This window comes from Peromyscus californicus, unplaced genomic scaffold (assembly GCF_007827085.1).
Source record: "Peromyscus californicus insignis strain IS unplaced genomic scaffold, ASM782708v3 Scaffold_3__1_contigs__length_106647218, whole genome shotgun sequence".
NCBI lineage: Eukaryota > Metazoa > Chordata > Mammalia > Rodentia > Cricetidae > Peromyscus > Peromyscus californicus.
The window spans coordinates 46963653-46977963 of record NW_026294551.1 but is presented as its reverse complement, the minus strand read 5'-3'; the positions used below and the strand labels follow the sequence as shown (position 1 = coordinate 46977963).

At 45.6% G+C, this 14311-nt stretch overlaps 1 protein-coding gene across 1 annotated transcript in view; it reads right to left on the bottom strand.

Moving 5' to 3' along the window:
• Positions 1 to 14311, bottom strand: part of Vps53 (VPS53 subunit of GARP complex) — a 151173-nt gene that overhangs the window by 11345 nt on the left and 125517 nt on the right. Inside the window, exon 19 of the mRNA XM_052756010.1 lies at positions 11909 to 11978. Coding sequence (XP_052611970.1) covers positions 11909 to 11978 — 70 coding nt within the window. The remainder of the gene's footprint in view (positions 1 to 11908; positions 11979 to 14311) is intronic.

Below are 14311 nucleotides of genomic sequence, written 5' to 3'. Positions count from 1 at the left end.
AGAACAGCATTGGGACTACATAGAGAGACTGTTTCAAAACAAACAACAACAAACATGTAACCATGGTACAGCACCTTTCACTTACATCACAGGAAGAAATTCTTGGCTGTTACGTTCTTAACTTTTTGGTTGCTATGACCAAACACCTAAACTTAGGGGACAGAAGATTTTTTGTTTGGTTTGATTTTTCCGAGACAAGGTTTCTCCGTGTAACAGTCCTAGTTGTCCTGGAACTTTCTCTGTAGACCAGGCTGGCCTCAAACTCACAGAGATCTGTCTGCCTCTGCCTCCTGAGTGCTGGGATTAAAGGCGTGCGCCACCACCGCCCAGCTAGAAGATTTGTTTTGAAGCAGTGTCTTGGAGTGTGTAGTCTAAGTTGCTTGGCCTCATGAGTTTCGACAGAACACTATAGTGGCAGCAGTGTGTAAGAGAATATTGTATTTGTTCAACGCTGTGAAGCTGTGTTACTGTGCCCGTGTGAAACACCTGATGGCTCTCAAGAAGAAGCCAGAGAAGGGGAGAACATCAGGGGCCAGCCACCCAACTACACAACCAGCAACGGAGTCAGATTTACTGAAGCCAGAGAAGGGGAGGGCATCAGGGGCCAGCCACCCAACTACACAACCAGCAACGGAGTCAGATTTACTGAAGCAAGAGACCAGAAAAAGCCCAGAGACAAAAGGCAGACAAGGTAAGTTAAGGAAACCTGGCAAGAAACTAAGGCAAGCTAAGGCCAGGCATTCATAAGTAATATTAAGGCTCCATGCCTGAATTTATTTGGGAGCTGGGTGCCCCCCTCCCCAAAGAGTAAAATACCAATAACAGCAGTGTGCGGTGGGAAGTTTCTTCACCTCATTGCAGAGAAGAAGCAGAGAGAAGGCCATGACATGATACAGTCTTCAACAACACACCCCAGTGACGTACTTCCTCCAACTAGCCTGTACCTGCTAAAACTTTCCAGAACCTTTGAGAACAGTGTATCCAGCTAGGAACTAATAAGCATTTAATACACAAGCCAAAGGTGACTTCCATTTTCAACCATAATACTTGTATTAAAAAGAACCTCCCTGTATTGCCTCTGCAAAAGCAAGGACTGGAAACAGCTCAGTGTCCATAAAAACAGGAATGAATAAACGGATGATGGCATATTTATGCAATGGGAATGATACTGAAGCCAAAATGAGTGAACACAGATGACATATATCAACACAAATAAATCTCACAGAAATGTTAAGTAGGGAAAAGGCAAGAGAGGAAATGACATGTATAGTACAATTTATATAAAGCTTGGAAATAAGCAAAACAATCCATGTATCATTTGGGGATATATACATGTATGGAACACCCAAATACATATGGCAACCTAGAAACCTAAATCAGAATGGTGTTCACTTCTGGGCATGGGGAGCAGGGAGGGAAGGGTGGAACTCCACAGGGGACTTCAGCAAAAACCTAAATGACCTACTTCCAATTTGCAGAGATGTAAAGCAAATGCAGGAACACGGTTCAAATTTCACTGACTGGTCACTACTCTTTCGGTTTATTTTCTATACGTTAGTTAACAGGAAATCAATCTTTCTTCCTTCCTTTGTGTCTTTCTCTTTCTTTAAATGTGTTTTTTGAGGCCTGGCAAAGGTTCAACTTCATCTACCACATAGAAATAATAAGAGCCTGGGCTATCAAAATCAAAACCATGGCCTAGCATTTATCTGTTGGGAGGAAAATCTATTTCAAACATCTAAAGATGTTTGCTACTTTTCTAATTCACAGAGATATATTATATGCAAATGAGCCAGCCATAATTTTCTAGTGTATTCCATATCTTAAAGAGGTATGACAGGCCCATCCCCTGGCTAGTCACAAGAAAGTCCCATCTTGCTAGACAGCTGAAGAGATGGGAACCTCATTCTCGCATGAAGCAGTGTGATCAGGAAAGATGAGAACTGATGTTATGGGAAGATAAAAGGCCCCATTTGTTGTTGTTTTTGCTCTTTTGGGGGGCCTGCCACCCAGCTCCCAAAATCACACATGGAGGCTTATTCTTAATTATAAATGCCTGGCTTTAGCTTGTCTTGTATCTTGCCAGCTTTTCTTAACTTTAAATTATCCCCATCTTGGTTGAGCGGTGGTGGCGTACAACTTTAATCCCAGCACTTGGGAGGCAGAGCTAGGCAGATCTCTGGGAGTTCAAGGTCAGCCTGGTCTACAGAGCAAGATCCAGGAAAGGCGCCAAAACTACACAGAGAAATCCGTCTCGAAAAACAAAAACAAAAACAAAAAATTATCCTGTCTACCTTTATGTCTCTGGGCTTTTCCTGTTCTCTTCTATAAATCTTACTCCGTGGCTTGCTGTGTAGCTAGGTGGCTGGCCCCTGGAGTCCTCCTCCTTCTCTGGCTACTTCTTTTTTCTTCTCTCGGATTTCTTCTATTTATTCTCTTTCTGCCTGCCAGCCCCGCCCATCCTTTCTCCTGCCTTGCTATTGGCCACTCAGCTCTTTATTAGACCATCAGGTGTTTTAGACAGGCAAAGTAGCACAGCTTCACAGAGTTAAACAAATGCAACATAAACAAAAGTACATACCTTAAAATAACATTCTACAACACCCTTGATCACCACTGTCTGCTGGTTTCATTTGAAAACTGAGCACAGTCTATTTGCTCCAGCATGAGGCACTGGGTAAGAAGTGGCCACTGCCAAATTTATTTGCACCTCAGAGATAATTTTTGGAGCCCGCAGATTGGCCAAGTAGCTATGCCTGGGGAAAATTATTATTGAGTAAAGAAAACTTTCAGGAGGAGGCCTCCTCTTCCTTAGGGATTGATTGATTGATTGATTGAGGCAAGGTCTTACCCTGTAGCCTAGGCTAGCTGAAACTCCCTACAAAACCAAACTGGCCTCAAGCTCTCCATTTTCCCACCTTAGCTCCTTGAGCGCTGGGGCTGTAGGCCTGTGTCACCAGGCCTGACTGAAAGGGCCCCTTAGTGTTGTACAGTTTCTTCCGTAGAGTGCGTGTTCAGTTTTTGATAAGATTTGTTTCAAGATAGTCAATGTTTTCTGGTGCTACTGGAAGTGATTTGAGATAGGTTCCTGGTCTGTTCCGCCTAGGCTAGCATTGAACTTGTGAATATCCTGTCTGAGTGTCCAAACTAGCTGGAATTATAGGTGCATGCTACCACACTCAACTACAAATGGTTTCATTTAAAATTTTCATTTTCAAGGGCTGGAGAGGTGAATCAATGTTTAGGAACACATGTTGCTCTTGCAGAGGACCTGGGTTCAATTCCCAGTGCCCACATGTTAGCTCACAACCATCTGTAACTCCAGTTCTAGGGGACCCAACAGCTCTTTCTGGCCTCTGTGGGCACCAGGAATGCATGTGGTACAAACATGTAAGTGAAACACCCATACGAATAAAATAAAACAATAAAAATTATTTTTTTTCATTTACTGATTATAAACAGAAATATTATTTGGTGGTGCTGGGGACTGAACTATGGGTCTGGCAAGTGCTCACAGAATCTACCACTGAGTTCATTCTCATGCCCTAGAAACACATTTCTAATGTGGATCTTAGCTCCAGCTGCCGTCCTAAATTTATATAATTTTTTTTTTTTTTTTGAGACCGAGTTTCTCTGTGTCATTTTTTGGTACCTGTCCTAGATCTCACTCTGTAGACCAGGCTGGCCTCGAACTCACAGAGATCTGCTTGGCTCTTCCTCCTGAGTGCTGGGATTAAAGGAGTGCGCCATCATACCTGGCAAATATTTTATTTTTAATTCTCATTCTGTGTGTGTGTGTGTGTGTTTGTGCCACGTGAGTGCAGGTGCCCCCTCAAGAGTGCATGCAGGCAATAAAGGATAGAAATAGTGATATCAGATATCTGATTTGTGATGTGGGGTATTTCTGTATCTGACCATGTGTTTGATGTAATCTCTTCCCTTACATGGCCATTGCTGCTCATTCTTCTCACTTCTGTGTTTTGAGCACTCCTTGGGTGTAGGAAGGATGCCTCTCAGCTGTGTGGCACCAAGGGAGGGTCTTTATGACTGAGTGACAGAGGAGGGTGGCACTCTCTGTAGGAAAGATGGCTTCCGAGGAAGGATGGTGGGTCAGAGCTTGCCCAGGAGGTGGGAACGGGAGCACAGGGAGGGAGTGCTCTTCAGAAGGATGGTGTGCTGCACACAAGGGCGAAAGGCAGCTACTTGGGCAGGAGTACTCGCTTCAGTACAAGAGGAGGGAGGACAAGTCCGCAATCAGGAAACCTGGGGTGCAGGAGCCTGGGGTTCAGTTCAGTGGTGGAATGCTCACCTCGAATTGTGAGGCTCTGGGTTCAATCCCCAGTACCACAAAAGGGGAAAAAATCTGGAAGGAACCTAGTTTAATTTCAGGAAACATGGAATGTTCTATCAATTTCCAAAATGAAATCTTTGTTCAGGATTGGGTGTAGGTGGAAGTGGAGAACTATCGTTAAAATCTCGTCCTCGAGGTGCACCAAGCGTACAGGGGTAATAGATGGGTATCATGTGACCTGAGCACCCAGGACTGAGCTTCCACAACCCTAACATTTGCTATCCTCATTCATGTGCTGCTCGATTCCAGTGGCACCGGACAAGGGGTGCCTCTGCTTTCCACCCCACAACAACATCTGGCCACGTCTGGAGACATCTTTGGTTGTCACACCTGACCTTGTCACTTGCCTCTAGGGGCAGAAGTAGTGGGTGCTGTTTAAGTTCCCACAGCAAAAGCTTGTCTAGCCCGGATGTCAGCAGTGCAGGCGCCGAGGGATCCTGCCACATTCACCCCAGCCACTCACTCCTGTCTTCCTTTCTAAGGTAAAATGTGCATACACTGCAATGTACAATACTTAAAAAAGGTGTGTGTTAACACGTTAATGATTCTTTTTTTCATTTATTTATTTATTTATTTATTTTTCGAGACAGGGTTTCTCTTTGTAGCTCTGTCTGTTCTGGAACTCACTCTGTAGACCAGGCTGGCCTTGAACTCAGAGATCCGCCTGCCTCTGCCTCCCGAGTGCTGGGATTAAAGGCGTGAGCCACTACTGTCCAGCTTCCTAATACAATTCTTAACTGTAATTCGGACAAATGTTTATAACATGTAACATTTACCTTTCAAAAACTTTTGAGATGGCATCTTGTATATCCCAAGCTAGTCTCAGACTCACTATTCAGTCAAGAATAACCTTGAGCTCTGAGTCTCCTGTCTCTACCTCTAGATTGCTAGAATTATAAGAATTTGCTACTGTGCATGGTTTATCATATTTTAAATACCTTTTAATCACATTCAACAATTGCCCCATTTTTACTTTGATACAGTTTAAAATTTTACTATTAAATAATACATTTTAACCATTTATTTATTTATTTGGACAGGGTCTCACTTGTATATCTCTGGTTGACCTGTAATTCACTATGCAGTTCAGGCTGGCCTTGAACTCACAGAAATCTGTCTGCCCCTATCTCTCCAATGTTGGACTTAAAGTTGTGCACCACCATGCCTGCCCTCTTTTGGGGAAAGTACTTGTTTATACTATGTGAATGTGTGCACCTGAGTGTGTGTACATGCACCACATGCACACAAGAGCCCACAGATGTCAGAAAAGGCATCTGATCTCCTGAATCTGAGTCACAGATGGTTGTGAGCTGCCATGTGGGCACTGGGAACTGAACTTGGTTCCTCTGCAAGAAGAGTAAGTGCCCTTAACTGCTGAGGTATCTTTCCAGACCCCTTCTCTTTTAATGAAGAAGCCCTGCTGTCTAATGGTTACAAAGAGGTGTACCCAAGAATAACCATCTTACTTTCTCACTTTTACAACCGTGATGCTACACACTAGACCATGGTAATAGTGATGGGGGTGCTTTCAAATTTGCTTTAATGTTGGGCATGGTGGTGCACACTGTTAATCCCAGCATTCAGGAGGCAGAGACAGAAGCAGATGAGTTTCTGTGAATTTGAGGCTAGCCATGGCTATATAGTGAGAGCCTGTCTCAACAACAACAAGAAGCCCTGCACTCCCAAATTGATTTTAGCTTTTTTTTTTTTTTTTTTTTTTTTTTTTTTTTTTTTTTTTTTTTTTGGTTTTTCGAGACAGGGTTTCTCTGTGTAGCTTTGCGCCTTTCCTGGAACTCACTTGGTAGTCCAGGCTGGCCTCGAACTCACAGAGATCCGCCTGGCTCTGCCTCCCGAGTGCTGGGATTAAAGGCGTGCGCCACCACCGCCCGGCCGCTTTAAGCATTTTTGTCCAGATGTTTCTGAACTAGAAGAGTCTAAAATCCAATGTGATAAAACTGTAGTATATTAAATACATACAATGAGATATTATTGAGCCTTAAAAGGAAGACATTTCTGACATTAGGCTAGGTGAGAGAAGCCAGACACCAAAGACAAATACCCACTTATTTGATATTTGGAGAGTAGCCAAATTCAGAGACAGACAGTAACACGTGCCAGCCCAGGGCTGCAGTGGGGAGCAATACTTCGATGGGTGCCGAGGTTTGATTCAGAGATGACGGACGTGACAGCTTCTCAGCAATGTCTACACTTCATGCCACTGGGCTGCACACTGGAAGTCGGTAATTGGCACATTTTATGTTATGTGCAATTTCAAAATGTCCCCATGGTACATATCCAGAAATACTCTTTTTTTAATGGTGTTAAGGATTGAACCCAGGATCTTGTATATACGAAGCAAGGCCTTTAGCATTAAGCCGTCTCTCGTCCTGTTGATATGGTATAAAGATAACACAAAGCCAACCGGGCATAGTGGTAGTGCACGCTTATTGTCTCATCATCCAGCAGGCTGAGCCAGGAGAGTTGTGAATTTGTTTGTTTATTTTTGTTTTTCAAACAAATTTTCTTTGTGTAGCCATGGTTGTCCTGGAACTAGCTCTGTAGATCAGTCTGGCCTTGAACTCACAGAGATCCACCTGCCTCTGCCAGGGATTAAAGGCCTGGGGCTTGCCTCCTCCCCTCCTGCCAGCAAGGTACGTGAATTTGAAGACACCCCGGGGTTACATAGTGGGGTCACAGTATCAGAACCAAACCAAACAAACCAGGAAGGGAAAAGGAACTTGACAAAAATGAAGTTTGGAGCAAAAGGAAATGTCTAGAAGGCACCTGGGGAGTGCCTGGTTCAGGATTCTTAAACAGGACACTGAGCACAGAGGAGGCAGGCATTGTTTGTGAGCAAGGGGCCATCGACAGAAGAGTGAGGACTGGGCTGTGCGTCTTTTCCAACAGCACACTGTGCTGTTTTCTCTAGGGTAAGTTTAGGCAAATGGATTTTATTTCTGCTATGTGTTCAGTCATAGATGACCTCAGTTGTAAGACTAATTAATGACCCTGCAAATCCCACAAGGTCCTCTGAAAATCACCAACCAGCAAGGAGCTATACAATACAGGAACGGTTCAATTCCATGTGCCCTTGCAACAGCTCAAGAGGACTCTGGGGCCCGGAGATAAATAACTCACTGTATGGACTAATCGAGACGGGAATAAAGAGCAGAAAGGGCCTCCTTTTTTATTTTTCACATCAGTATTCAGGCCTAACCTCAACTCAGCAACCTTTTGGCAGAAGAGGCGCAGCTGAGATGAGGCACAGTTAAAGCCTGGGTTAGGGCCATGACGCAAGGCAGGGTGTGGGTGTGCCAGAATGTGTTTGTACCCAGAAGCAGCTCTCAATTAACTTCCTTTTAAAAACTGACTTTATTATATTATTTATGTGTGTGTGTGTGAGAGAGGGAGGGAGGGAGGGAGGGAGAGGGAGAGAGGGAGAGAGAGAGAGAGAGAGAGAGAGAGAGAGAGAGAGAGAGAGAGAGAGCGAGCCAGCCAGCTGGCCCACAGAGACCAGAAGAGCTCATCAGAGTCCTGGAGGTGGAATGATAGGTGGCTGGGAACTGAACTGGAGTCCTCTGTATAAGCGGCCACTGCTCTCTCCTGCTGGGCCATCTCTCCAGCTGCTTTGTTAACTTCTAGATTCCTTGGACCCTGCTGCCTAAGTGAACAGGCCTCTAGCTACAGCATGGCTCGGATTTGAGAATCCAGGTGCCAGGGCTAACCTTACCCACATAAACCGGAACTGCACATGGGAACCATTCAAGGACCATATTGCCCTCCGTTCCTCCTCGAAGCCTCCACAAGGTTGGGTCTGTGGAGAGCCTATCACTCACTCATCTTTGCATGGGGTCTGAGAAATGAAACTTTAGTTCTAGAAGATGGGCTTTCCCCTGACATCTAAAAGCAGATGTGAACACTGGCCAAACAGCTCCTGTTCCTCAGAAAGAAGCCTGGGGTCTGAGCTGATTCTGTTAACGCTCCATTCTGTTCTGATATTTGAGACAGGGTCTTACTCCGTAGCCCACACTGACCTTGAATTCACAATCCCTTGCCTCTACTTCCTGAATGCTGGGCTGGCAGGTGCGCCCCTACCCTCCACCAGCTAACTTTGTTTTAGAAAAGAGAAAACTGGAGGAAAACCAACATGATATAGGACTTACGTGACAACATCAAAACTCTCATGGCTATTAGACACTACCCCAGTCCTCGAGGCCTAAGCAAGGCTACACCACCACGGAACTGTGTTCCCATGAGTCAGCTCTGGATTCCAGGGGCTTGGTCAAATCTGTAGACAGAACTGTAACTGAGAAGTCGAAGGCTCTCCCAGACACAGATCTTAATCACTCCATAGCCTCTCAGATGGCACAGTGTAGGGAGGTGAACAGAGCGAGCGCCTGGGAAACATGCCCTAATGAAACTGGAGCTGGCATGTGAGGGCATCACTCTGCCACTTCCGATGGAGAGAATGAGCTCTGCACCCTGGACATGCCAGGGTCGGGATTTCAGAACACTGACTGCTACAGTCAGGCCCAGCTGGTGTCTGAGTCGTACAACCTCCCAGGGAGTTTTCCAAGACATTTTTGACTCCAGCTAGAGCCGGTCAGGCAGACAGCCGAGGGCAAGCACTGACTAGAAGTCTTTATGCAGGCTGCATGTGGAAGAAGTATTAGGGAAGATGAGCAATGAAACAGAAACAAGGTCATGTCCAGGTCTCAGGAAGCTTACAGTGAGCAGGGGCTGGTATTTAATGAGGGCTGGCTGTGTGCCAGACATGCGTCTTACTTATGGGCACTGGCTTTGATTTTCACTATTTTTATTTAATTTTATTTTGAGACAATGTCTAGCTGTGTAGGCCAGACTGGCCTCAAACTTACAATCCTCCTATCTCAGCTTCCCGAGAGCTAGGATTACTGATGTGTGCCACCTCACATGGCCCTCTGTTTTGTTTAATCCTAACAGCTACTTCATGAGGTAGCACCAAGCATTCCTATTTCAAGACAAGGAAATGGAGGTTCTGCAAAGTAACTTGTCTATGGACAAACAGATGCAATGCTGCAGGCACAGGATCCAGCCTCTGCCCTTGTCATTCCAGAGCTCAGCACATGAGTGCTCACACCATCCTGCACTTGCTAACAGAGAGGACAAAATCATACTGCACTTAGACTCAAGAGACCTTGCTATTCACTGATGTTCGCATTTGCCTCTGACACTTCATGAGTGACTGCAATGTACTCTAGTACATGCTAACTAACCATCTCACTAAGGGGAGCAGGGACTGGGGGCGGGGGGTGATGTCAGCACAGCCAAGGAGCCATGAGTGATGCCCTCACATGAGGGAACTGAGCGGGGAAAGTGTTGAGCCTCTACTACATTGCCTCATATGGTACAGAGCAGGATCTATGGAAATGAATTACATAATCTTCCTACAAGTTGTTTAAGTGTTTACAGACCGGTTTAATGGATATGAGTTGCTTTTGATTTGTCTGTGAATAATTTACACCTTAAAAGATTGGAGGAATGAATAATTTTTTTATCTTGTGTGTGCCTCTGTGTGTGTGTGTGTAAGTAAGTATATATGTGAGAAGGCCAAGATTGACACTGGGTGTCTTCCTCAATTGCTCTCCACTTTATTTTTGAGACAAGGTCTCTCACTGAACTTGGGACATGCCAATTCAGCTAGACTCACCGGCCAGCAAACCCCAGGGGTCCTCTTGATTCCACCTCCTCACTGCTGGGATAATAGGAACACACTACCACTCTTGTTTGTTTTTAAATTTGCTATTTATGTATTTATGTATTTATGTATTTATTTATTTGTGTGTATGTGTGTGCACGTATCTGCTTGTCTATATGCATGCCGTGTGTGCAGCGCCTGTGGAGGACAGAGATGGTATCAGACCCCCCTGGAACTGGAGTTATAGATGGTTGTAAACTGCCCAGTGTGGGTTCTGGGACCAGAATCCAGGGTTTTTGCAAGAGTAGGAAATGATCTTAACCACTGAGTCATCTCTCTATCCCCTTACTCTTGATTTTATGTGGGTGATTTTTAGAGGGATCAAACTCAGACCCGCATCCTTGTATGGCGTGCTAATTGGTTTCTGTTGACTTGACACACTAGTTACCTGGATGAGGGGCCCTCAACTGAGGAATCGCCTCCATCAGACTGGCCTATGGGCATGTTTTGGGGGAAATTTTCTTGATTAATGATTGATGTGGGAGGGTCCAGACCATTGTGAGTGGGGCCATTCCTGGACTGGTGGTCCTGGGTTGTATAAGAGAGCAGGTTGAGCAAGCCATGGAGAGTAAGCCAGTCAGCAGCACTCCTCCATGGCCTCTGCTTCAGTTCCTGCCTTGAATTCCTGCCCTGGCTTCCCATGATGATGAGCTGTGACCTGTGAGTCAAATAAACCTTTTCTTTCTCAAGTTGCTTTTGGTCAGTGGTTACCTCAGAGCAATCTCTCTAATCCCTGTTTTCATTTTCAAAATCAATCAAAGTGTTCCCTGAACTCACAATGCCCAGTCCAGAAAGTTTGAATTGGTGGGAGATGAAAAGAAGTCACCTTGCTGTAGTATACAATTCAGTTCACCAGGGTTCAGGCGACATGAACTAAGTAAGACTTTGTTTCCTTAGGATGGGGTCTCACTATATATTGTACATTGATTGGCCTTGAGTTCAAAATCCCATTGTTTTAGCCTTCTAAGTGTTGGGATTACAGACATGTGCTACCATGCTCCAGCAGAGAATTCAGCTGAGGAGAAGAGCCCATCAAAGGAGCTTACTGGAGAGGTGAGTTCAGGCTCTCCCTGCTCTCTGAGGTGGCCTCTGCCCAGTCACACTCAGAGCTCTGCTGGACTCAGAACACTGCCCCTTCACCTTCCCGTACCAGCCCTCAGAGAAATCCAAAGCCTTGGCCGGGCAGTGGTGGCACACACCTTTAATCCCAGCACTCGGGAGGCAGAGCCAGGCAGATCTCTGTGAGTTCAAGGCCAGCCTGGGCTAAAGAGCGAGATCCAGGACAGGCACCAAAACTACACTGAGAAACCGTGTCTCAAAAAAAAAAAAAATCCCCCCAAAAACAAAAAACAAACAAACAAAAAACAAAAAAAAAACCTCAAAAAAAAAAAAAAAAAAAAGAAATCCAAAGCCTTCAGTCTCATTCCCTACAACAGTTTCCCCTAACTTGTTTTGACTGAGGTTGTGATTATCTAATTGATCTGAGTCCTGCCTGGGCTACAATATGAGAAGCTATCTCAAAAATCAAAACAGGGAAGCAAAAAGAGTGGCCAGGCAACCTTGTTTCTGTATTTCAGGGAAACAGTCACGGTCTTTTCAGACTGGATCTACCCAAGCCCATGTGTTGGATCCACGACAAGGCTGAGGAGGCGAGGGCTGCACTGACAAGGCTAAGGAGGTGAGGGCCGCACTGACAAGGCTGAGGAGGTGAGGGCCGCACTGACAAGGCTGAGGAGGTGACCCCTCACTGACAAGGCTGAGGAGGTGACCCCTCACTGACAAGGCTGAGGAGGGTGACGCCGCCCGGAAGCTCGCCTTACCTGCTCTGCCCCCACCATGCTGATCGGCTTGCACTTGAAGAGATGGGTGATGAATTTGGGAATGAATGAGCTGTGGATATAAAATGGACAAGTTATGCTTGTTCTCCTTGGAGTAGAGCTGCAGAAACTTTTATTTATTTATTTTTCGTTTTTCAAGACAGTGTTTCTCTGTGTAGCCCCAGAACTCACTCTGTAGACCAGGCTGGCCTCAAACTCACGGAGATCCGCCTGTCTCTGCCTCCTGAGTGCTGGGATTAAAGGCATGACCACCTGGCGCGGCGGAAACTCTTTAAGGCTCTACTCCTTTACATGAGAAAACAGAATCCAGGTGGACACTACCGTCCCCTACACCCCAGGTACCGCCTACTCTTTCCTTCTAACTTTAGCTTCAGTTTTGTTTAGGGAGGAACAGCCTTGGGATTCTGCAGAAAGCTCATCCCATCCTAAACTAGAGTGGTGAACTATTTTGTTTGTGGCGCTGGGGATAGAACCCAGGTTGCAAGAACCCTACCACTGAGCCACACTCCATTCCTACAGAGGTCAATACTACTGAGCTTCAGCCAGTTCCACTGGTGACTGTTTCAGGTCCTAAGAGAGGGAATTACTCTATGCCAGTCTAATCACTTGGAGGAGGGGACCTCATGGCAGGGCTAGTGTGAGACTCTCTTCCTGCTTAGGCCGTTGTTGAGTTAGATAAAACACCTATACCTGTCATTCTATCATCGTTCTGAGGATGTGGCCAGTCTCAAAGACAGAATATCCCAGGTCTTCTTGAAACCACTGAAACCCTAAAGCAATTGATTATTTTTAAAAAGGTTTACATATTTTTATTTTAGTGTATGTGTCTGTGTGTGTGCATGCAACCACGTGTGCAGGTGCCATGGAGGCTAGAAGAGGACATCGGATCTCTTGGGGCTGGAGTTACAGGCGTGAGTGCTGAGAACTGAACTCTGGACCTCTGCAGAGCAGCATATGCTCTTAACTAAGCGAACTCTCCAGCCTAAATCAACCACTCTCAAGTCCCAGCTTCCTCTAGACTTGAGGTTAAATGAAATTTTTGAAATCCATTTTGTGCCAGGTGTGGTGGCGCACGCCTTTAATCCTAGTACTCAGGAAACAGAGGCAGGCAGATCTCTTGTGAGTTCAAAGTCAGCCTGGTCTACATAATGAGTTCTAGGACCTCCAGAGCTACACAGTGCAACCCTGTCTCAAAACAAACAAACAAACAAAGAAACCCAAACCAAAACAAAAAAAATCCACCTTGCCATTCAAGTCCATTTGAGTACCAGTAACTGAAAATATCTGAACAGTGGCAAGAGCTGAAGCTACATGGACAGTTAGAGTATCTTAAAGCAAAACCAAGAAATAAATTGCTAAGGCAGCAATTCTCTTACCAAGAACCAAAAATTATACGATTTTCTAAAAATCTGCTGAGCATTGAATGACAGCCTAGGTGAGGTGGACTGGAATGCTGTTTAGGGTGAAGAACAGTGAAAGTCCAGTAATCAGGGCCTGCGTCAAGGTTGGACTGTGCTGCTGTAGTTCAAAAGCTGCAGAATTAGACATGTGCAGAACCAAGAAAGATCCCGAGTGTTCTGAGCAGGAGGTGCCCTAGAGCCCAGGACCACGGAGGAAGGATGGGAAGGGGCAGGGTGTCCACCAAGGCTGGCTACCACCTGTCTCCTCCCTCTTCCATGCTTTGTCCTGGTCTATGTCCTTCTCCTTCAATCTCTCCACATCTCCTCCTGCACACTGAAATCACACTGAGAGCTAAGGACTCCTGGGACCATTTCATGGAACAGAGGTGTACTAGTTAGGGGGTGAGAGAAGTCATCTGTGATCCAAACTATAGTCAACCAAGAGTGACCTTGGTAAGTCATTATGTTGGAGGCAGTGCAGCCACAGATGGACTAGCAATTGTGGTGGCAGGAAAGGAGGAAATGGAAGAAGACCTCAAGTTCAGAGGTCAGATACAGGAGAGGGAGTGTGAACAAAAGGCTGTCTGGAAGGGGTTCTTGGCACTTAACCTGAGCCAAACAAGTAATGTGAGGCTAAACTTGGGACTCATCACACCCGCACATACAGCCTGTAATGGAAGCTACTTCACACTAGAGTATGCTGTGGCTGTGCCCTTGAACTTGTCTAGTCCATGTTGGCTGAGCAGGAGAAACATATCCAGGCATACATCTTTGGAGAAGAAATTGCAGCAATGTGATGTGTCATTGCCAAGGGCCACCAGGATGGAAATGGTGGCTACTGCTCTGGGCTGAGATTTTAGAAGGATGGGAGGGTACCAAGAGTTAATGCACCAAACTTTCTAGATCTTTGGTTAAACTTCTCCAGATATGGGGGATGGGCACTCTATTCCCAGGTCACTCAGAATGAGCTTAGTAATAAACTTAA